The 22,605-nt window shown below is 35.6% G+C and overlaps 2 protein-coding genes across 3 annotated transcripts; one reads left to right on the top strand and one right to left on the bottom strand.

Annotated features, from left to right (window-relative positions):
- The first annotated feature begins 4,961 nt into the window (after positions 1-4,961).
- Positions 4,962-7,935, top strand: LOC104900567 (50S ribosomal protein L34, chloroplastic). Its single transcript, XM_010688013.4, has 2 exons — positions 4,962-5,211; positions 7,446-7,935. The coding sequence occupies exons 1-2, from the start codon at positions 5,034-5,036 to the stop codon at positions 7,706-7,708; spliced, it is 441 nt and encodes a 146-aa protein (XP_010686315.2). The 5' UTR covers positions 4,962-5,033; the 3' UTR covers positions 7,709-7,935.
- Positions 7,936-8,358: 423 nt separating this feature from the next.
- LOC104900566 (uncharacterized protein YNL011C) lies at positions 8,359-21,457 on the bottom strand. Of its 2 annotated transcripts, XM_010688010.4 has the most exons (14): positions 21,128-21,457; positions 18,876-18,992; positions 18,260-18,392; positions 17,719-17,815; positions 16,752-16,795; positions 15,693-15,849; positions 14,131-14,202; positions 12,621-12,704; positions 12,242-12,343; positions 11,092-11,139; positions 10,750-10,875; positions 9,624-9,716; positions 8,917-9,063; positions 8,359-8,816 (listed from the first exon to the last, which is right to left on the bottom strand). In XM_010688010.4, exons 1-13 carry the CDS (start codon positions 21,393-21,395, stop codon positions 8,950-8,952), a joined length of 1,455 nt encoding a protein of 484 aa, XP_010686312.2. In that variant the 5' UTR covers positions 21,396-21,457; the 3' UTR covers positions 8,359-8,816; positions 8,917-8,949. The 2 variants fall into 2 exon arrangements, with proteins under 2 accessions (XP_010686312.2, XP_057247079.1); XM_057391096.1 differs by lacking the exon at positions 18,876-18,992 and having other exon boundaries at positions 21,128-21,456.
- Positions 21,458-22,605: the final 1,148 nt, after the last annotated feature.

Here is a 22,605-nt window from a genome sequence, read left to right as displayed (position 1 = left end):
ATTCGGGTTTTAGATTACCCGCTTCTGCGGGGTCTCCTTATATTTTTAACCCCTTTAAACAATTATTTTGAAACAAGAAATCCAATTATAACTATCGGATAACTATACAGTAAAAACAAATTTTAAGAATAAAAATATCAACAAGTCACTTACATTTTTCACATGAATAGCCATTACTAGGGCTACAATAGTAATCCGGACAACAAGAGTTGAAAAAACCCCTGCAGTCTTCCGCCTGAACACCACAATTTGAACCTAGTGCTTTCCCAGCAAAGTTTTGCACTGCCAATGTTTGAAATAATAAATTAGTTATTGTTGTGCTATATGCAACCCTTATTATTGCATATAAAACATATAAATTGTAGATTTATAAAAATATTATTACATCAACTGATACAATAAATGACCAGTTAAAACATAATTTTTCTATTTTTAACTTTTTAAATACATGCACCCGTTAAGACTGCATATAATGTTTCTTAAATTAATTATGTAGAGCTAATAATCAAACCATTAAACGTAACAACAATATATAATTATTGGTACGTAAGACAAGAATATACACTTACCTAGAGCCAGGATTAGAAGAAGAGCTAGTATATTCTTCTTGGACTTGAAGGAAATCTTCATTGCATTCATTGTAAATAATGATATTAAGTTTGGTGTGTTTTTTACGTGTTTATGTTAAAGAAAGGTATGTTTTTCATTAGTTCGGATCACACCCTTATTTATACAAACTTGAATTCATCTTTCTTCTACTAATTACTAAATGTTTGTCACTACTATGCCAGCTTTTTTTTTAAAGGATATTCGGGAATTACCAGCTTGATTAAAGATAGTTTTTGATTTTAATCGTTTTATTAAATTCAATCATATCACCAAAAAAATCAATCATATAATTCAGTTGATACGCATAGTGCCATTAATCGTGCTTGCATGATGCATAGTTAATAGTTGATGATCAAGTTAAATTGACTAATAACAAACTATTTTGATAGCGTCGACATACAACGGTACACTCGCAACCCCAGCATGCAACCGGAGTAACTAGAATTTGTCGATGACGGGAAACTCAGTCCAAAGACTTGGCATAACATTCTCTATCGATCATGATGTGTTACTTATGTATCACATTCACACCCACCAGGGTTTATATCTCCTACAATCACATCTCAGTCATATATTAACCATTGATGTTTCAGTAAGTACTATCCACTGAAAATTATATTCCCTCCGTCCTAATTTATTTGCTACATTTGCTTTATCACAAAGACCAAGGACAGAGTGGGGACCATTGCCATAACAAGAATTAACAAAAAAGCAAATAGGTAAATTGTGAGACCTATGTACTATATATGGAAATATTTACAAAAACCAAGGAGGGAGTGATGGCAAATTTGTAAATAAGTGTGGGACCTATGTACTATATATGGAAATATTTGCAAATGTAGCAAATAAATTGGGACACACCTAAATGGCAAAATGTAGCAAATAAATTGGGACGGAGGGAGTATTTTTTAGTTAGGGCATGCAAATCGCTATTATTTGTAATGGTGATTATTTAAGATAAATCGCTAACCTAATATGCGACTTGTCAATAACTAAACTACTAATTAGATCAACTGTTTGCAATTGTGACCACTACTCTGAGTAGCGGCTTCCAATAAATTTTGGTTTATATCCCCCAATCAGTTTTTAGTATTACAATCAATGAATCGATTAGTCATACAGTCATATATGATCGAGTATAGATTTATTACTAGGGCATCAACCATCAGCTTGAGCTTTTGGTTGAGTTGGTCCTTTGATATAGTATCAAGAGCCAGCGTGACAATGGAAGGTCACGGGTTCAAATCTCATCCAGCACCCCTCCCCATCAGTGACTTGGTTTTGCGCCTATACCATATGAAAAAGCGCTTGATTCGCAGTACGATCTTCTCTCTCCCACTATTTAATCCATTTTCTCTGTTTTTTTTTCTACAATGATTTGTTACTATCTGGAATCAATTATACTATATATTTGAAAGTATTCATTAAGAAGAATCTAGCAAAATCTCACTTCACTATATCTTCCTTTATATAATAGTGAGAAAATAGAATCAAAATTAGATGATGAATAGTCTCCATTTACTCAACGTAACACTTATCTAGAGATGGAGGAAGATTTAAGTCTTATTAGGGGTATTAGTTTACCCACGTTTTTCTTAATTCTATTTTTGGAATGGTGCATTGCCACCAACTGTTTATTATTATCTTTATCTTCTCACTCTACTTTTCTTGGCTCATAATATCAATTTTAATACAATATGCTAATAAAATAATACTTTATCTTTCTTTCAATGACTCACGTACCTATTTTTCCTACAATTATATATCCAAAAAAGTAAATAAACTAATAAAAATTGGGGAATTATACTATCAAGAGGTACTTACCGTAACTACTGGTAATTTATACATTATTTAGGGGTTACATACCCTATTACATAGGGTTTACTTGATATATGGATTATGGTTTCAGAATTCAGATGACTTATTATATTGGGAAGAAGTTATCTATCTTATTATTTAAGGCTTTGAACTTTTGACTAATAATATATCAGTATAACAATTAATACTTCATAACTTAGTTTCTTTTGATATTTTTATATAGTATATATTTATTAGGTTACTTAGGATTTGAAAATAATATTAGTATATGTTTTTATAGTTTTTATATTTCATATATACCACTGTCAAATTTTTTGAACCCCGGTAGCAATAGTTACAAGATTCGTCACGGATTTTGTGGGTTTTTTCTCTTGGAGCTAGGATTTCCTATGTTATATTGGTGTGGTGTCTCCTTCCTTTTTTTCTCTTTGATTACTTGGTTATTATTTCAATTTTATGCTTTCTTTTTTATAATTATTATTAATTGTCATAATTATTAACACTTGTTTCAAAATCACAACAGAAAACCCGCTTTCACAAATTAAGGGTTTTAATAGTGAACTAGTTATTAGGCCCGGGCTATGCCCCGGGTAAGAAAATTTTCATTTATTAATATTGTACTTTGATATGATAGCACTAAATACAACTTGGTCTAGTGGTTAAAACTTTAGTTCATGAACTTGAGGTCATGGGATCAAAGCCTATACTATGCAATTTCTAATTTTTTTTTTATTGTACATGGATTACATGAACTAAAACTCCCTAGGGAGAGCGCCACGTGGCACCGTTTCTGGTTTACGCGCGTCTTTTAATATATTAGTATAGATATCTTCTTTGTTTTGTGTCAAAAGTTAGTCAAGCTAAGTAGTTTTTTTTTTTTTCATCTCAAATTAAGGATCATGATAGAGACAAGGGGAAAAAAAAAAAAAAAAAAGAGTCTCAACCAAGAAGAGTGGAAGCATTAGGCCGTGTTGTGTGTGGCAATCTGCTTATTACATTTATTTTGGGCTTCTACAATCAGGAGCCAGGCCCCAATCAGCCTTTATAGAAGATCTGCCTTTGATTTTATGGTTTCATCCAATACCCTACATAGAAGTATTACACAAGGTTGCCCAATAGACTAGAACAGTGTACTCAACATACTCAGTTACTCACATATGACATAACAACATGAAATTGCATATTAAGCTTAGCTTGACTCATTTGGTAGGGATTCCGAATGCAATCAATTGGGGACACTTGAAGAAGAATTCCCCTTACTTATCCCCTCATTTCCAAGTGCTTGAACCTCTAGGTCAGGACTTGTGAGCGCAACCCATAAGTAATTCATCTTATCAATTTAAAAACAAAAAGACAACATGAAATTGCCATATCCATGGGGCTATTCTAGACCTATAAAACAGGAAGCGACTTAAGGAAAGATAAAACATTCTTCGTATTTTTTTTGAAGTGCAACATATATACAAAATTATGCACTATACTTCACACATGAAATTTCTTGACAATTATAGTCATTCATAGCCAAATTATGTTTAACTCCAATAATAATGCTCAAATCAATTATACTAGTATAGTAGCTATAAATATTAATTGTCTACAATCACACTTTATTGATATAAACTAGTTTTTAGGCTTGGACTATGCCCCAAATAATTATAATATTCATTTATTAACATTTTACTTTATACATATAACATCAACCATTACTTGATTTGGTGGTTAAGACTTTAGCGTATAAGCTTGATTGTTAGAGGTCATGGGATCAAACCCTATAAGATGCATTTTCTATTTTTTTTTATTGTATACGTGTTTACATAAAGTAAACACTCTAAAGGATAGTGGCACGTGAGTAGTTCCTTGCTTAGGAACGCCTTTTAATATTTTAGTATAGATGCAATGACTTTCGAGTCGTTCAAATAATAAAAACATATTAGGTTGGTTTGGATCCAAAAACTTTCAGGCTATTCAGGCTCACATAAGTGACATCACATTATGATTCAGATCCTAACATTTCAATTTAAGGCTCCGTTTGTTATGGATAAAAACGTGTCCATGAAAACGATTTTCCCCATATTTTGTCTTATTTTTGGAAAAGAGAGTTAAAAAGGAAAACTAAGGTGGAAAATAGTTTTCCATCTCTTTGTAACCATTTTCCTCCAAAACTCCGAAATAAAACCATTTTCCTCCACTTCTCATCCCCAACTTCTCAAAGGAAAACTGACATTCATATACATTTCTGCACCGAAAAATACAAAACTATTATTTTCAATGGAAAATATTTTCCATCAAACCAAACGGACCCTTAAACCCAACATTTTTAGGCGATCTTGGGTCGGATTTTGGGTTGTGTAAATAATCCACTCCACCTACTAGTGGCTAGTCTGGCTACTAACATTCTTTCACAAACTTGGACAAACTTCCCTAAAATAATTCTTCACAATCAACAGCCCACAACTTATACAAATCCAAGCCACATATTTAAACTCACAAGTTGATAAATTATGATCAAATTCAAAGCCCAGCAACAATAAATAATCTATATCCTCTCTTTCTCAAGAAGATAAGTAAGAGAGAGAATTAAATTTACAGGTGAAAGAAAGATAAAAATGGCGACGCTTTCAATGGTGTCATGGCTCTCAACTGGAGCTATAATTAACCGTACTTCTTCAATTACAGGAAAACCCACTAAAAGTGTCACCTTTAATGGCGCTTTTACTCGTTCTGGGTCACTTCATTGCTCTTTTTTGGCTCCTTCATCTTCTCTCTCCTCCACTTCTTTCTCAGGTAAATTAACATTAACATGTTGGGTATTTTTTTGTTAATGTTTTGATAAGGAATTATGTGTTTTTGGTCACAGAAATGATTTCTTATGACGATTCATTTTAGTCGACCCACATCATTTTGGAACAAAGACTGTTATTTTGTTGTTAATGTTGTAGTATGCAGTAAATGTTGATTTGTGTGGCCTAAAATCTTTTATCTGATAGAAGGAGTTTGTTTAATGTAATGCAAATTTGATTTTATTAGGAATGTTTGGGTACTTGGGATATACAGAATTATATTTCATTCCAATAATTGTAGAAGGTAATGCATTAGATGATTGAGGATTCTAAGTGGTTTGCCAATTCTTTGTTGCTAAATGTAATTGTGGCATTGCATTTGAATTGTTTGTTGATTATGGGATAGAATTTTGGCTGTCCTTCCATACATTAGTAGATGGGAACAAGAATTTCGATGTCGATTTAAGGAACAAGGGTGCTTAGGGTTTAGATTGGAGTGGAGCATAGTTTTCTTCTTGGGTGAATTTGAAATGTTCGAGTGTGTATGTACTAGTTTGGGCATTAGCTTACATGGTTGTTTGGAGAAATAATGGAGTTTTTTTTAGTGAAAGAGGTGGATAGATTTTTGTTTTTTTGTCACTATTACCTAGTTGATTTAGGTTTTTCCGACATCTAAGGAGTACGTGGGAGATTATCTCTTATATGGTCTAAAACTATGTTAACTACTTCCTCCGTCCTCCAATGGATTGCTCATTTGCTTTCTCTGAAGTCAAGTTCTGCAAACTTTGAACGTATAAACATAATCACACGGGTTTATGTGCCATGTATAAATGGTGCAATCACAACACTCGCTCTCCTCATCTTTGGTTTGTGTGCCATGTATAAATGGTGCATGTATCATGAAACGGAGGTAGTATAAGGAAAAAAAATATAGTGATCATGTGAGATTCGCCACAATGAGGTTCACCTCACACACTCTCAAGATATCAACTTCTATAAAACTTCTATTAATTCGTAAGGATGGTCAACATGTGTCTTTGTGACCATAAAAAAAAGGAAATGGGCTATTTGTCGAGGGGGAGGGGAGGTATGAAGTTTCTTAAATAGGAGTAACAATAAGCTTTCACTAATACTTTTGTGGTTTCGCCTTCACCCATATATGTTCTGTCAGTATTCATCAATATTTTACATAAGCTTCCACTTAGTTTAGGGACTTCCATTTTGTGTGTTCAATATAATGAACTGGGTTGGGATCTGCAGCTCATTGTGATTTGCTCAGGGGGCCAAATATCAACAGATATTGCTTGTTGCATGGCTAAAAATTGCTCTAATGACATAGTAGTATTTCATTGAGGTATTCCTTAGGGGATTACGCCATAGTATGATTCACAGTGTATTTACCTGCTGACCAAGAACAATTCCATCAGGGAGTTTATGGGTAGGGTTCCCAACGTCCATTCCTCTAAACCCTTTCCCCTTTACGAAGTGCTGGGTTCTTACCCTTCCTGGGTTGTGGGCCTATGGCCTTGAAATAGGCACCTCGAGAGCAGGCCCTACTCCCCCCACCTCCCCAGAAATGAAGTGTTGTGTTTGAATCAAGCCTTCCATAGAACAAGAAATATACGCTTGCTTAGTGTACAACTTTAAATTTTGTTTGAAGGGATTGGCTGCTAGGAGACTCTTTATTCAAATTGCTTTTCTACCAAACAAGTCTCTGTTGGTAACTACACCTGTCCTGGTGTCAAGCCTAGAGGCAGCAAGGTAGAGAACTTGGCTCTATTAGACAAATCTTCTACATCACCCCTCTTACTTTCTCTTTGTGTGGAAAACTATGTAGTGTATTCATCTCTGTAAATTATAACAGATTATCTACTTTTCCAAACAAAAATTGATCACAATCTCCAATTATCCGCTTGCTGTTCAGAGGAAAATTATAGATAGGTATTCACGCAGGATAAATAACCATAGCGTTCTTAACTCAAAACTAAGGCACTCCCAAGTTGTTCAAAGCTTTAAGTGGTGTATCGGAGTATTTTGATGCTAGAATAGGTTCATGTGTGACTTTAGGGAGTTAAAGCACCTACCAAATCTAGTCTATTTGATGTGGTACATTGAGTTGGCTTCTTCTATTGCACAAAAAATGGTTTAGAAATCTATACTCAAATTCAGAGATTGCTACGTCTTGAACATAATGTTGACTTGTGTACTTAATGTTAATGGCCTTTCTATTGGTTGCAGGATTGTCATTGGGATTGGATTTGGCATCAAACCGTGGAGCCGGTGCCAATAGATGCCGTCGGTTGGTGGTGCGGGCTGGGAAGGCAGCTCTTTGCCAAACCAAGAGAAGCCGATCTAGGAAGTCATTGGCTCGGACACATGGTTTTCGGTTGCGAATGAGGACTACTAGTGGAAGAGCTGTGTTACAGCGTAGACGTGCCAAGGGACGCAAAATTCTCTGCACCAAGTCAAACCCAAGCAGCGGGAAACGAGTCAGTACTTAAGTATGATTGTATGAGAGTGTAAATTTTTGTGCCTGTAAACCTTGATTTCGTGTCAAATTATTTCCTCTAAACATTTGATATGAAGCCTTTTGTTCTCAAGCATCATCCTTAAAATATGAATTCTCTTAGTTTGACAGCTCTTGTTTCACTCTTTAAACTTTGGTTCAAAAACCAAACATAGCGTTCTTTGTCCACACAGTTATCTACTTTTTACCCTAGTTTGTGCATTGACATTTTTCCTTTTTTATTCATGTACCCTTTCTCTTTGTTTACTTATATAAGGTGTACATGTACATCGTAATGGCTTTTTAACTAGTTGAACTTAACAATAACTCCCTAACCTCTCCCTCATTATTTTACTGAAATTTTTATCTTTTTAAGGTAGAAAAAAAGGCCTATGTTTGAACATCCAATGCAGTTCTTCGCCAAACTTCTACGTTCGTTATTCCATCACAATATTCTCTCGCGTACTACTACTATTTTATATACTAACCTTGACTGGAAACTTTTGAGTAACATAGTATCAAAGATGTTTGATTAACTCAAATTTTAATCACAGTGATAAATAATTTAAGTCATTAATGATCAAAGTTGTGTGTTTACAAACGTTAAAAGTCAAAGTGTTGCAACTGATAAAAAGAGGTTGTACATTTTATAACAAATATGAATTTTCATTTAATCCACCAATTTGTCCAACTTCATGGTTGACTTGAGCAAATAATGCTACTCAGCAAAACCTGATTGCATCAACTATTCAAGGTAGGGGAGAGACTCGAGAGTGTCACAATAATGAACTTCCTCCTAATTACATCAGAACCTAGATAATATTCTACAGAGTTACACAATAGCCATTGGAGAACTACACGGCATTGCAGATTCACTGCCTACTTTCTAACCAGGCAATCGCTCAGAGATTCCGAGATTGGCTGCGCTCTGTACAATTGAAAAGCAGGGGTGGCAAGAAAAGAATTTTCCCTGCTCCAAAATCTTCAATCACATGCATATCAGAAGTGGTAGAACATCAAATATATTCCTTAGCAAAGATCGGTTGGTTTTCATCTTTGAATGCCTCTTGGCTGATGTAGGTCAAAAACAAGGTCATAGGAGCCTGTGGTTTATTTTGTAAACATAGATATATCAGAAGAGTTTCTCAGAGCTAACTAATTGTCATGAATAGAAAGGCGTGACTCATAACGAGTGATGCTTACCTCTGTAAACACTCCAAGCAACGGAGTTGAACATTACTTTGCATTACATTTGAGCTCGCTAGTCAATATATCCGCCAACGATTGTATTAATGAGTTGGGGTCAAAGGTTATGCCAACTTTTGGATCCTGTAATGAGTCAACAGTGACCTGCCAAAACTGAAAGGATAAGAATCTAGGCCAGTATTGAACAGGAGATCTGGAAGCAGACTTCCGGGAATAGCAACAATTTGAGTAAATTCGCATGTTAAATATGATCTATCGATCACCATATGCAGGCATTATTTGCTCCATGTAGCATTCACAGCTTCTATATAAGAGAAGCAAATACCAAAGATAGTGCGCTAGAAACAAGGTCATACAACTTTGACAATAGGTGCCTGCTATTAGATGGAATCATGGAACACAAGCCTGTTAAATAAATTGGTTAGCTAATGGATTTGCCAATGGTTTGTAATCTAACAGGAAGTTACTAATCAGAGGCCTTTAACCGACATTTTTGACAAAGCGGATTAGCGGAGGTACAAAACAAGAAATTTGTCCATTTGGCTACGTGATTTTTAATCACCTTTTTATTGTGGGGGCGGGGGGAGGGAGGGGGAGCTGCATTTAGAAACCAGAAAAATGCAAACCAGCCTACTGTGTAAATGTTGTAGCTGTATTGGGCAGTGCTTGCTAATAAGATTCTCCAGAAGTATATGGCTGCTTACCACATCATAGATCCCTTGGTTGCTCAAGGCATTTGCATCCACCGGAATTTCACCATTTCTGGGCACCAAAATTGTATTAACATACATACTTGGCTGCACAGAAGAAGCAATGTACCAAATTCGATCTCTGGTTAGTTCAAGAAATTACTTCAATGGTTCAAAGATCACAAGTATTTGCCTTTTGAAGACTAAAATTTACATTTATGTTTCTTAATTTTTTTATACATCAATCAGATATACAATCCATCTCCTGGGCTAGCACACACTTCCAGAAGGCCAAAGTCAATGAAGTCGAGCTGAACCTTGTAATTCGAAGTTGTAAAAGTTTATTCTTTGTTTTTTGTTTGTATTTTGTTGTTTACCAACCAAGTATAGTATGAAGATGATATCACATTCTTTGGCGAAACAATCTTAAGAATACTAAACTCACTGAAAAAGAGAAACACATTCAAATAATATGAACACAAATCCTCAATCAAGTTGTGGGAAAGACATGGACGTAAACAGGTAAGTAGCAACAAGGGTCTGAACACAAATTAATTTACTACTCAAATAGTAAGACACAATCATCCTCTGAAAGCACTTGATTATGTAAGACAAGCATATGCTCATCATATGACTGTTCAAAAAATCTCTTTCAATATAAAAGGATTTATTAAATATACGAGATCCTAAATGATCACATTACGTGTTCTTCAACAGGATTGTGGTGTTGTTTGATGTTGTCCACAATCAGTTTGAAAACTATTAAGCTAAAGCAGCTGTTAGTCAGTAAGCTCCTACCTTGTCCCACCATGTCATCAGTGTCAAACTTCTGCTTCGATTTATTATATGAAAGGATCAAACAAGATAAAGGATTTAAAGAGACCCATTTAATATAAAGATAAGACATCAGAGCATTTCTGGCACATCTAGTTCTCAATGAGTTAGGTTTATCATCATCTCTTCATGAACAAGAATAATGTGATACCAAAAAGGTTGAACAACTTGAAAGCAACCAATGCAGAAATCCTGTACTAATAACACACAATAAACAAGTATGTGATACTCGTCGTGATCCTTTGACTATCATCCAGCAATGACAAAACAAAAGAGAGAATAAGCAATAATGATGCATCACACTTACAGGATTATTGAGACAATATTTAGAATTTCCATGAGTTCTGTTAAGAGCATCAGTAATTGCAGTCACAAAGCATGACGCTGAGAATCCACTTGTTTCTCGATCATGTGTGCCATTCAGTAGAAGTATCTGTACCAAAAAAACAATAAAACTCTACAAAGTTCATCCCTAGAAAAAAAAAATTACAGCCAGCACCAATTGCCAACTACAAGCCACAAGAAGCAACTCAACAGCTAAGGGAAGTACTGCAAATGCCCAACCAGAAAAACTCACAACTACAAATAATGAGTTATTCACATGGATTACAGCTTTTTATAAGGTATGAATTCTGAACTAAAATAGTACCTTTGGACAAGACCTTGACGATATGATTTCCCCGAAACCATTTAATACCTAAATGGAAACAAGGCCTGATATCAGAAAAGTAATCTGAAAGCTGATAGAAATAGATATTTCTCAGCTCATGATCAGAACAGTGCATATTATCAGTCAATGGCAATTCCATAAATATAGGAAATTGTTGTACATATTTAACGAAGATCTCTTTTGTCAAGCACAAGAGTACATGCTTATCTCCAAAATATCAGCATCTTCAATAAAAGATTACACCCATAAACGCCATATATAGCTGAGCATATACAGTATACATAATCATATCTAGTGGAAGCTCAGCAATTACATCATATCTAGTGTAAGAAACAAACAGTACCATTTGAAACATCATGCATCTTGTTGGTTCAAGATGAACTTTTGAATATGACGTATGCTTGGACATGGTGTCTACCAGAAATCATATCTAATGAAATATATGAGGACACCTTCAGGGAAGTGGCAGTTTGTTACCATATATTCAGTGCATAAAATGCTTACAATTAAAACCTATCAACTCTTTACGATTAAAAACTACCAAAAATTTCTTGATCCATTGGGAACAACATAGATGAAATAGTGAGGCAATATGGCAGAGATGCTCCAGGTCCAACTTACTCCAAGCTATACACGAAATTCATACTCAATGAGAAAGATGAAAGAATAACTACCACAAACTGACCAGCAGTACAGACTACAGACTACAAATGCAATCATAGTGAAAATTATTAGAGCTAGGGGTGTTAACTAGCTAAACTGAACCGCAACTTAAGATGGTTAGGCTCAACTTGCAATACTTCCATTCGAGCTTGAGGTGAGTCTGAACTTTTTTGAACTTAAATTATCCAAGTTTTTGCGACTTATGTCAAGCTTCTCACAGTATAATGCAAATACCTACTATTAATTTCAAGTTAGATTTTAAGATATGTAAATTTTTTTTTGAAGAAGTTGAAAAGTATAAAGAGCTGTTCACAAGCTAAGCTTATCTAGTCAAACTTAGTTGGACCAGACTCATTAAAATTTTGAGTCGAGCGCGTATTTCACGAGCCAGTTAAGACTCATTAGCACCCTCATATAGGACTCCAAAAATCACATCAAAAACTTGTGCTAGAATTTATATGATTACCAATGAAGGGCAGATGGATGTAAAAAGGGATCCCATGGCATAGACAATGCAATTGACACTGCGCAACTGGTCCAGGACAGCAGGATTTGGTGGAGGGAAAACCTGCTCCATATCAAGTAAACATCAATTCTAGTGTAAAATCCTCACACTTCCATGGATCAAAAGAAATGCAAGAGCTACTTTGATCAGATGTTTCTCAAAAGATGAAAATTCATGTCCATTACTGCTACTAGAAGATGAATTAAATCTACTATAGAAAGATAACAGAGAAACAAGAACAGTCGTACTGGTAGTTCATGGTTGACTGTTGACCAAGTATCAATTGTAGACTTCATATGCAGGCATTGTACAGTTCAACGGGTAACAGTTAGTCAGTTACCTCGTGCAACAGATTCTGCCCCTCACTTGACATGTAGAATACCCGCTTTATTCTTGAAGGAAGTGCTTCAACAGAACAGCTGTTCTATTCACAAAAATCAATAGTTGATAAAAATAAGCTTTAGACAGTATATCATAACAGAAATACCACCAATATCAGATGACGTCATGGCTACAAATTACTGGAAAGTTTTGAAATTGAAAGAAATTAAAAATCTGAGTCACCTAACGTTATCACATACATGCACCATTTTGCTGTTTTGGATGTTTCACAATACATTCCCTCCTTTTAAAACATAATCACATGGGTTAAAAATGCAATCACAACACGTGCTGTCCTCACCCTTATTCGTGTGCCAGATGGAAATGGTGCATATATTGTGAAACACAGATAGTATTTGACAACAATCACTTAGCATCTAAGATAGAATACCTGTGCATACAAGTCGAAAGAGTTATTACATAGTTCTTGCTTGCTTGTTTGCAAGAAAATCCCAACTACTCTAAATTATCTTTTTTCAACATTTTGCCTTCAAACAAGACGAAAGGAAATGTATAAGCCTATAAAACAAAAGTAGATAACAAAATGTAAATTCTACTCCAAAATAGATGACTAAAGAAATGATGAGTTCCTTGAATGAAGGGGTCCCATACACTATGTTACTTAGACTTGGATAAAGTATCTACTAAGATTCGGGTGTTCAGGTGTGTGAGCTCTGAACCAGTCATTTCATAAAAGCATGTCAAGCTTTTGGTTTGATATAAAGTATCCAAGTGTCATGTCGTGTCCAACACGACACAACATGACACGTGACACCTGCGGTAGATGAAGGTGTCGAAGTAACAAAGAGGAGCCTTTTAATCTTATTGCTAACTTGTAATTTAAACAGTTCAACCTTATGGATGTACCCATGAATTATCTAATAATAGGTCTCTCACAATGAGATCTGTCTCCACACGCACGCGCACACACACACGCATGCACGCGCACACGCACACACACGTGCTCACATACGCGCATGCGCGCGCGCGCACACACACACACACACACACACACACAAACAAACAAACACAAATACAAGTTCCTTGACCATCTAGGCAACCTGAAGTGCAAGGGATTCTGTGACATTTCTGATTGGTTGTCTTCTGCTTGTAATAAGTTGTTTGATAGTTGGCATGTTCAATTATATACATAAAGGGTTGGTTTTGATCAACCTAACCGATTACTTCTACTTGACAGCATATTAAACCCAAAATGGTAAACCTAGTAACAAGATGAAGTTTCAAATATCAAACAACTTTATATATTTTATTCCACCGCTACAGATTAATAAATCCATGAGCTTGGGCTTTTGTTGCTAATATAAAAACATCCATTTCCATATCTTCGAGCAAAACCCATCGAGAAAATATTTATTGCTCATCAAGCATCAAGCACTTGATGATTTCAATAAAGATTAGATACAACACAAAAAAAAAAATCTATATTTTTCAAGAAGATTACTAGATACCTTATTTATAGGCTCCAATAGTCCATTGGTTGGATGAGATATTTCGTTCTGACCACGGATTGTTCTTCCATCCTTATAACAAACATAAGCAAAAATGAGTCATAAAATCAATCTTATGTTAAGAAAACACCTAACATGCTAATACATGTATATATCACAACTTAAGACCTCATCAATCATGGCACACATTGTAATCAACAAGACTACCACCACCAAAGCCTTAATCCTAATAGAAAGCGATCGGCTGCATGAGTCAAGATATCATCTTCGGTGGTCATCCACATAGTTTCTCTTGCTCCATTATGTTCTTTCATATCATCATATGTTAAATGCTCCCGCATACATATTTTCTTATATCATTTTGTAAAGCCCTATATTTGAGTCCATCATATGTTAAATGCTCCCGCATACATATTTTCTTATATCATTTTGTAAAGCCCTATATTTGAGTCATCTTTGACCTTCCTCGAGTCTTCTAAAATCTCCACAATCCAAACTCTCCACTATCTTTACTTGTGTATCATCCGATTGATGTCTCACATTCCCGAACAAAGGACCTCATCAATTATGGAAGACATTCTAATCACTTATCATACATTTTATGAATGTAATGTAATCAATATGTTTCAAACATTCTGCGATCGGAAAAGTTGGGCAAAGTGATAACACTATCCTTTCTGCTCTAACTCTCACAGGACCACAGTACAACAAAAGGATTTCAGACATAGGCTCAAAAGAGATCAGTGTCTACACATGGTTTAGAAGTAATAAGTTCCTGTACAGAAAATGAGGAATCTTGGGAATTACAGCAACAATCGACCAATGCATAGGCCACATACCGCCAGTCCCCTCCCCCTCACAACCTCACCCATAAACAAAAAATAAGGGAAAGAGATTCCTAATGTCATACACGACGATCCCAAGGCATATTACATATCATATTCAAACCCTCTATTTCCTCGACCTTATCTACTCCAAAATAATTGCAACATTTCCCTTTTCTAGGAAGTTTTGAACAATTGCAATATTACCTTATTTGGTTGATGGGTTCTCTCTATCTCTCTCTTCATCACATGGGCCCCTCATTTTAATTTTCTCTCTCCCTCTCTTCTCATCCAACGGGATCCTTAAAATCATGTCCCCCCCACTCCCCACTATGTTGAAATTATCTAGAAACGGGGAAGTATATAATATTCAACTACATCAACTAGTATATTGGCTTTGATGTTATGATTTGCTCCATCCTTGAGTTCTACCTTCCACAGGACTCCTCATATAAATATATTTCATCCCCTCTGCCACCCAAAGGCATTGTACAACCAAGTTACCAACATCTCTCCAGTTTACAGTTGACACTCCCAACAGACTTGAGCCTTCTTTGTTTTTTTGGTGGGGGGGGGGGGATAGGTGTTAGTGGAATCGAGGAACTGAGAATCTACAAACTGAACCCTGCTTATTAAAGGGCATCACTAACTGGCAATGCAGAGTGAATTCCTTTTCCCCAAAATGCAAGATGTGGAGATCATGTAATCGAAAAAAACAAGCATTTTAAATAAGCATACCCACAGCTCGCAGCCCAGCGTCAGCCTGTCATTGGTGGATATAACCGGGAGAACAAGACTTTCTTTAGGAATCTCTGATACACGTGAAAACAAAAATACTGCAGATTCTAGAGACTGAAAGAATATGCGGGCTCCAGCGAAGAAGAAGTTCCCAATGCTGCAGAATAAAGATTCAAGTTAATACAATAGAGCATCTGGATTAAGAAAGATGGACCAAAAGTTTCCATGACAGAAAACAATATTTACATTAACAGCTTCATAACAGCTGGCAACAAAACTCCTAGTCCACCAAGGGCACTAGCATAAAGATATCAGCACAAAATTTTCTGTTCGAGAGTTCTGTGCAATATTCTTAAATTTAAATGCCCCAAACAATAAAAATGGTGTCACAGATCCTATCCTACATAAAATACGAATAATCTATGGCACTCATCGGCCAAATTTCCAATTACAACACAAAGAATGGCATACAGATAGATTCTACCCAGAAAGAGAAATTTATTTTATAGGAAAATAGAAGCATAAAGAACTGAGGGATAAGATGCCTCCGTCTATAGAAGGAATAAGCACAACATCAGACAAACTTGCCAACTGAAATACAAAAATTAGAAGGAGAAAGCATGACTCAAAACCACAACCACAGGTAGTTACATTAATTGAGAAAGATTTGACACAACACAAGTTGAGTTACCTCTGACTACATTTCTTACATGCTGGTTTTCAAACTTTCAACTATTGCCATTAAGGGTAAGCTGGTAGGGGCCCACAACAGAGGCAGATGAAGGAATTCATCAGGTGTGTCACAGCAACTTGCACAAGCACTAGAGGAATGCATTATACAAAAGATACTAAGAGGTGATCTGGGACAGTTTGTTCTTGTATTTTTGCCTCCTCAAATGTCATCAGGGTGATGGCTAGAAGGGAGGAATATCCTCAGTTGCACTTTCAATGAAAACCATATACATCTGCTTTGATATTTCAATTCAAGCAATAATGCCACATGCCTTAACAGCAGGGAGCTTAAAATATCTACTTCATTAACTAAAGGAAAACTTGTACCTGCCATTGCTAAAACAAAATTTCTCCTCAGATCTCATGAGAATCTGCAACCAAAGACAAAATTTCAGGATTCTCTAAGCTTCTGAGTCATGAAATTATAAATGAAGGACTACATAAATCAATGAACATGTCAACAAGATGCTTAGGTCAAGTTCTGGTCAGTCAGTCAAACTATATTGCTTTGAATTGTTCTTGGTACCAATTTCTAGTGGGCTTTAAAGATCTTCACTCAACTTTGGCTGGTTTCTTGTCAGGTGTGTTTCTCGGGTTATGTGCGCAATCAATCTTATTATCAGCATTTGCGGGTTCACGTGGGTCAACCTCATTTTCCGGTTTTGAATTATTTTCCGGAAATAAACTGTCATGGGCTTACTCAATTTCATTTGGTTTACTTGTTCAGGGTCAAAATCAGGTAGGGTCAGTTTTTGACATGTCTACATGAATGTGTCTCATCAGAGTGTTTCAACAAATTAGCACAGGTAATATGTTTCACCAATACAATATATTCTCAATCCAAAGAAAAGGAGTTTTTAAACAACATATAGTATTCTTTTCGAAAAATGACAAGGTTATCAGCTGTTTTTCTGATTATGTATTGTATCAATGTGCTCCAAATCTTTTATAAATCTAGTACTAAAAGTTCATCCCGTCCCTCCAATATGATATATATATATATATATATATATATATATATATATATTCCCCGTCACTGCTAGCACCCACTTTTGTGAACATGGAAGGGTGATGCGGATTATGGGAACACAAATTTTTCTATTTTTTTTTGGGGTGGGGTGGGGGGGGAACACGGAAGTGTGATGCAGATCACAGGAACTCGCAAAATTAGTATGGGGGGGGGGGGGTAGAGGAACACCTCTTTTACTCCTAAATTACTAAAAAGAGTACACAGAGATGAATTGCCGAATTTGAGATTCTCAATAAGCATGTGTTGTTAAGAATTTATTTATACCTGATGCTGAAAGTAAACTAAAAAGGCTCGAATTGTTTCCCTGTATGGTACCGATACTCCCTCCCAGAGAGAATGCTCTCCTTCCACAATGTCGTACCTGTTAAATTCCCAGCACAGATTCTTGTTACTCCCGTCGTAGAAGCACCAAGTATTTAATGAGAAAGACTTTATGATAGTAAATATAAGGAAACTACAAGACTAGACAGCCACTCAATCCCAAAATTCTAGAAAGCGATATAAATTCTGGTTTTAAAAGATAAAACATAGGTAACATTAACGAAGTTTCAAGTAATCCTTTTAAGAGATAATATATATTGAGCTCAAAACTCACAATATGAAGCAGCCATATTGGTTTAAATCAAAAGTACAGATTGAAACTAATGGTCGAAACATGTTGACATAGAGCTTAGTCACCAAGAGGATGTGCACAAAGTAGTAGTACCAGTACATGTTTTCAAAAAAAAAAACAAAGAATAGCCAAAGGAATAAGATACGGCAGAGCTGACGATTCTACTGAGCAACTATCCAGTATCCATCATACCATTCTGATTTTGCTTCTTTAGCATGTAGAGGTAAACGATGACCTAATAGTTGCCGGACAGCAAGAGCCTCTGCGGTACTTTGGTCAGAGAGCCTCAAACATCTTGATCTTATGTCTCCAACGGCCGGACCACCTTAACATTTCACGTATTTTATCTTAATTTATTGATTGCTATACAGGAAATGATGCTTTAAAAATTAGAAGTAAAAAAAGGGGCAGAATAAAGGAACATCATTTCATCACTTACAAGCAACCATTAGGCTATTACCCAGTTAACTTATTTCGTTGATTGCATTATACATATATATTGCTGATGACATTATGGAAGATGCCAAACAGATGAAGTTGCCAGTCTCTCTTTGGCCTCAATTCATGATAGTCACACCCACTTAGACCCTTATAATTTCTACTATTCATGTTAGAAGGCACTTGAAATTTTGCATGATCTTGTGAAATTGGAATGCGTAATATGCTCTTTCATAGCATATGGCAATAATAAGCTGTATCTCTTGGTCTTAGAATGAAGTGAAGTATATATTCACTTTGCAAGTCACCAGTTGTAATAGGAGAAGTATAATTTACAAACAGTGCAGGCGTGAACTAAAAAATACTATACCAAGCACACGAACAATCTCAGCTGTACTTCCACCATCATCAGAAACAGGAAGAACATGGGAAACACGAGTTGTGAGCTTTTTCAACTCCTCCACAACCCCATTAAAGGCAGTACCTCCTACAGAAAATTAAAAGACAATAAGGTAAAAGAATTATGAACTACATCAAAAAAAGGAAGCTTCTCACGTGTAAAAGTATGTACATCTGACAAGGATTTTGCTACCATACAATAGCATTACTCGAATGCCTCAAATAAGGCTCCCAACTAAGGAAGGATAGGGTGTTAAGATGTAAACAAGCTAATCTCAAATTTGCAAAGGAACTCTTTACCTTTACAGTAGCAAAGAGGCTAATTTCATCACACTGGTAATCTATAAGGCAACCAACTTCCAACACTTTACAGCATATGAAACTGAGGATTTACTTTAGAGCACATTTGTTGTTATTACGTTATAACCCAAAGTTGAAAAGGTAGCCCATTAAGACTCCTTAACTTTGTGTCTTTGTTGAGGATGGACAAGACAGAAATGAATTCTGTTGGACACAGAAATCTGTAATGAATTGTAATCTAGGCAGAGGGATATAAGGGGAGAAAACGATGACATTAATTAATAAACTGGAAATTAAAGAATTAAGAGATATATTAACAAGCTTTCGAGTGGCTTGATTCACTCCCAAACTAAGCTAAGCAAACTAAAATGGTAATTCAATATATTCTGGATGCCTTTCTTTCCCACTCTCCTCTATTTATAACATTTCTGGTTCTACTCTGTCTCTCTCTCCTCTAACTAACACTCTTCCTTCTCTCTCAAGCTACTTTTAATTGACTAATATTGCAATACTAAATCACCCTACCTCTAGGTAAGTTCATAACAAAGACTGGATGGTAATTATTTTATCTTGTGACGTTCAACAAGATAAATCCATAGCCAACTGCCATAGAAACTGAAAATACTGCTATAACTACTTAGACTAATACAGAAGATCAAGAGTCTTGTAGCTAATACTCCACGAGCTATTTAGCTCAAGGAATATCCAACAAATTGACAGCGGACGAGTACTGATGTTCATATGCCAGGTAATTCTTTAGTTCCCCTTTTGCCCCTAGATAGGATAGAAATAGATCCTTAAAAGGTGTAAGGTAAAGCTTAAGCTGGTGAAGGTTGAAACTTGGAACTTTGCAAAGTGAAACTAGTTGCTGAAGGGGAAAAAAGAAGTAAAAGGACAGAATTATATCTTATGGAACTTTTTGACTTAAAGAATCATCGTTTTTTCTGGGTTCTTGTAAGAAGTGGAAGTTACATCAACAAGCTGTAAACAATGCCTTTCAGCATGACAATTGACAACCTCAAGAAAGATCTCACTCTGGGCAGAAAGATGCAGATTCATCAAGTTCCTTAATTGCTTAAACCAAGCTTGAAGTGAGTGGTTTGACAAACTAGGTGATGCGCTCAAATCTTTGAATACATGAATCAAGAATTAACTCCTCTACTCTTAATTTCTCAAAGGAAAGAGTTCAACTTACTAATCTTTGCAACACTTAGATGATATTACGATGGTTGACACAGATACATTTTCATATAACACTTGAAATTGTCCTAGATCAAGAGTTCTAAAAATTTACCAGAACCTCATCACTTCCCAAGTCTACACCCTAATAACACCCCTAAGGAGTAAGGAGATTCTTAATGGCAAGCGAATTTCACAAATTCTCCATTCCATAACAATTGTCTTTTAAGATTAAGGAGATATTCGAAAACTGTTCGTCGTTGCATTGATACTCAAACCTCATACATCTGCATTCTAAGCTTACAAGTAATAGGCATTGATAATTTAATGACTGATAATACATAATTCAGAAAAGTGGGAAAATAATATGGAAAGTTAAGTGTATGCTTTTTCACAATTAAATGATCTCTATCAACCAGCACCAACTACAAACAATCATCCAAAGTCAAAAACTTCGAAACCCTACTACCGAATCCTATAGAATATATATCTTCAAGCTCAATTTTCTCAATTTTCCCTTCCCATTAACACATTGTTAATTGAAGATACATCAATGAGTTATGAGTAATACAATCCTCAGTCCATAACAACCATGTAACAATACCTACATCAAGGCAACAATGACAAATTTTAAACAAAATCCACATGAATTTTGGGATTACATCAAGTTATACATAACATCACAAAGAGAGAAAACTTACAACTAGAACATCAAAAATTCACAAAGAAGGAAAAAGAACATACCTGAAAAAACAAGAAGAGAAGGTGGAGAGGATGAAGAATGAGAAGAGGGAGATGTTTGAGTGGAAGCCATTGATGATGAAGATGAAGAATTTGAAGAAAAATTGCACTTAAATCTAGTAGAATTGCTTAAAATGGTAGACTTTAAATAGTAGTGGGAAAAATGATGTGAAGAAAAGGGGAAAACGAAGGAAGAGTTGGAATGTGAGAAAGATAAAGGCTTATATAAGGGATAGAATGAAGGAGAAGGTCCTAATAAACTGTCCGCCATTTTTAAAGGAAAGGGTTAGTTTTTGTAAAGTAATGACCTTTGATTTATGGAGAGATTTGCAGTGCCCCAAAATTGTTGGGAGCTCAGATAACGCGCGTCTTTGGTCCCGTACTGGCGTACTCCCCTTGATTCTACATTTCTAATTTGGTGGTTGGGACAACATGTGTCAATTTGGATATTCGGATCGAATTTTGGTCGGTTTTTATGATTTTCGAGTTAATCTGTCCTTTATATTAGGTTGCGTTGGGTTTGATTGAGTTAAATTTGGTTCAAATAGGGTATTAACTTATGTATTGGGGTTTAGATTGGGTATAGAGGAGAGAGGAATGAGAAAATTGTACTCTTCTTTTTGCTTTTCAGTAATATTATCCTAACCCATTCCCACTCAAAAATTACAATTATGCCCTGAAAATGGATTGGCAATCCACTATCCGATAGTGATTTATCGTATCTCTTCTCAACTCTTCTTTCTCAATTTGTGGTTGGAAACTTGAAACCATAAGTGTCAATTTGGATATTCGGATCGGATTTTGGTCGGGGTATTTTGAATTTTAGGTTGATCTATCCTTCATGTTAGGTTGGGTTGGGTTTAATTGAGTTAAGTTCGATTCGAGGAGGGTTGCTTATGTATTTGGGTTTAGATTGGGTATAGTTCTATTCAGACTTAGTCGTGTGATTTTTGGTATAGAAGAGGTTGGTGAAGGATAATATTAGATTGGGCTTAAGTTTGAATTGGATAATTAGATCCACCCATTTTTTTTGGTACTGGTTAATTAGTAATTACAATAGGATAAGGTTGATTTCCGAATCGGGTCAGTTTTTGACAGCTTTAACAGGAACTAAGAAAGTAGTGATCACTACTTGGGGAGGGATTGTCAAGTCCTAACTATTAGGAACAATACTTGTAGAATTGCAATTGCACCTTGAATGTCATGAAGAGAAAATCCAAAGAATTAGATGAGACTTAATTGCTTGCAACAACACAAGCATGTAGCCCAAACAAACTTTATAAGCAGACAACTTATAATTTGCTAAAAAATTTACCACCATTGACAATCAAAGCATTATTTTAAGAAGCACCACTAGACTTAACAACCAATTGATTGTCAATTTAATCTCGTTACGTCAAAGTATCCTAACATCATCTAAACTCAAAAATCTTCTCTACCATGTAGCAAGCTTACACGAAAATGTTTCCTACAAAGACAGC

Source organism: Beta vulgaris, chromosome 8 (assembly GCF_026745355.1).
Source record: "Beta vulgaris subsp. vulgaris cultivar EL10 chromosome 8, EL10.2, whole genome shotgun sequence".
Taxonomy (NCBI): Eukaryota; Viridiplantae; Streptophyta; class Magnoliopsida; order Caryophyllales; family Amaranthaceae; genus Beta; species Beta vulgaris.
The sequence above is the reverse complement of the archived record's forward strand: the minus strand, read 5'-3'. Positions and strand labels throughout refer to the sequence as shown.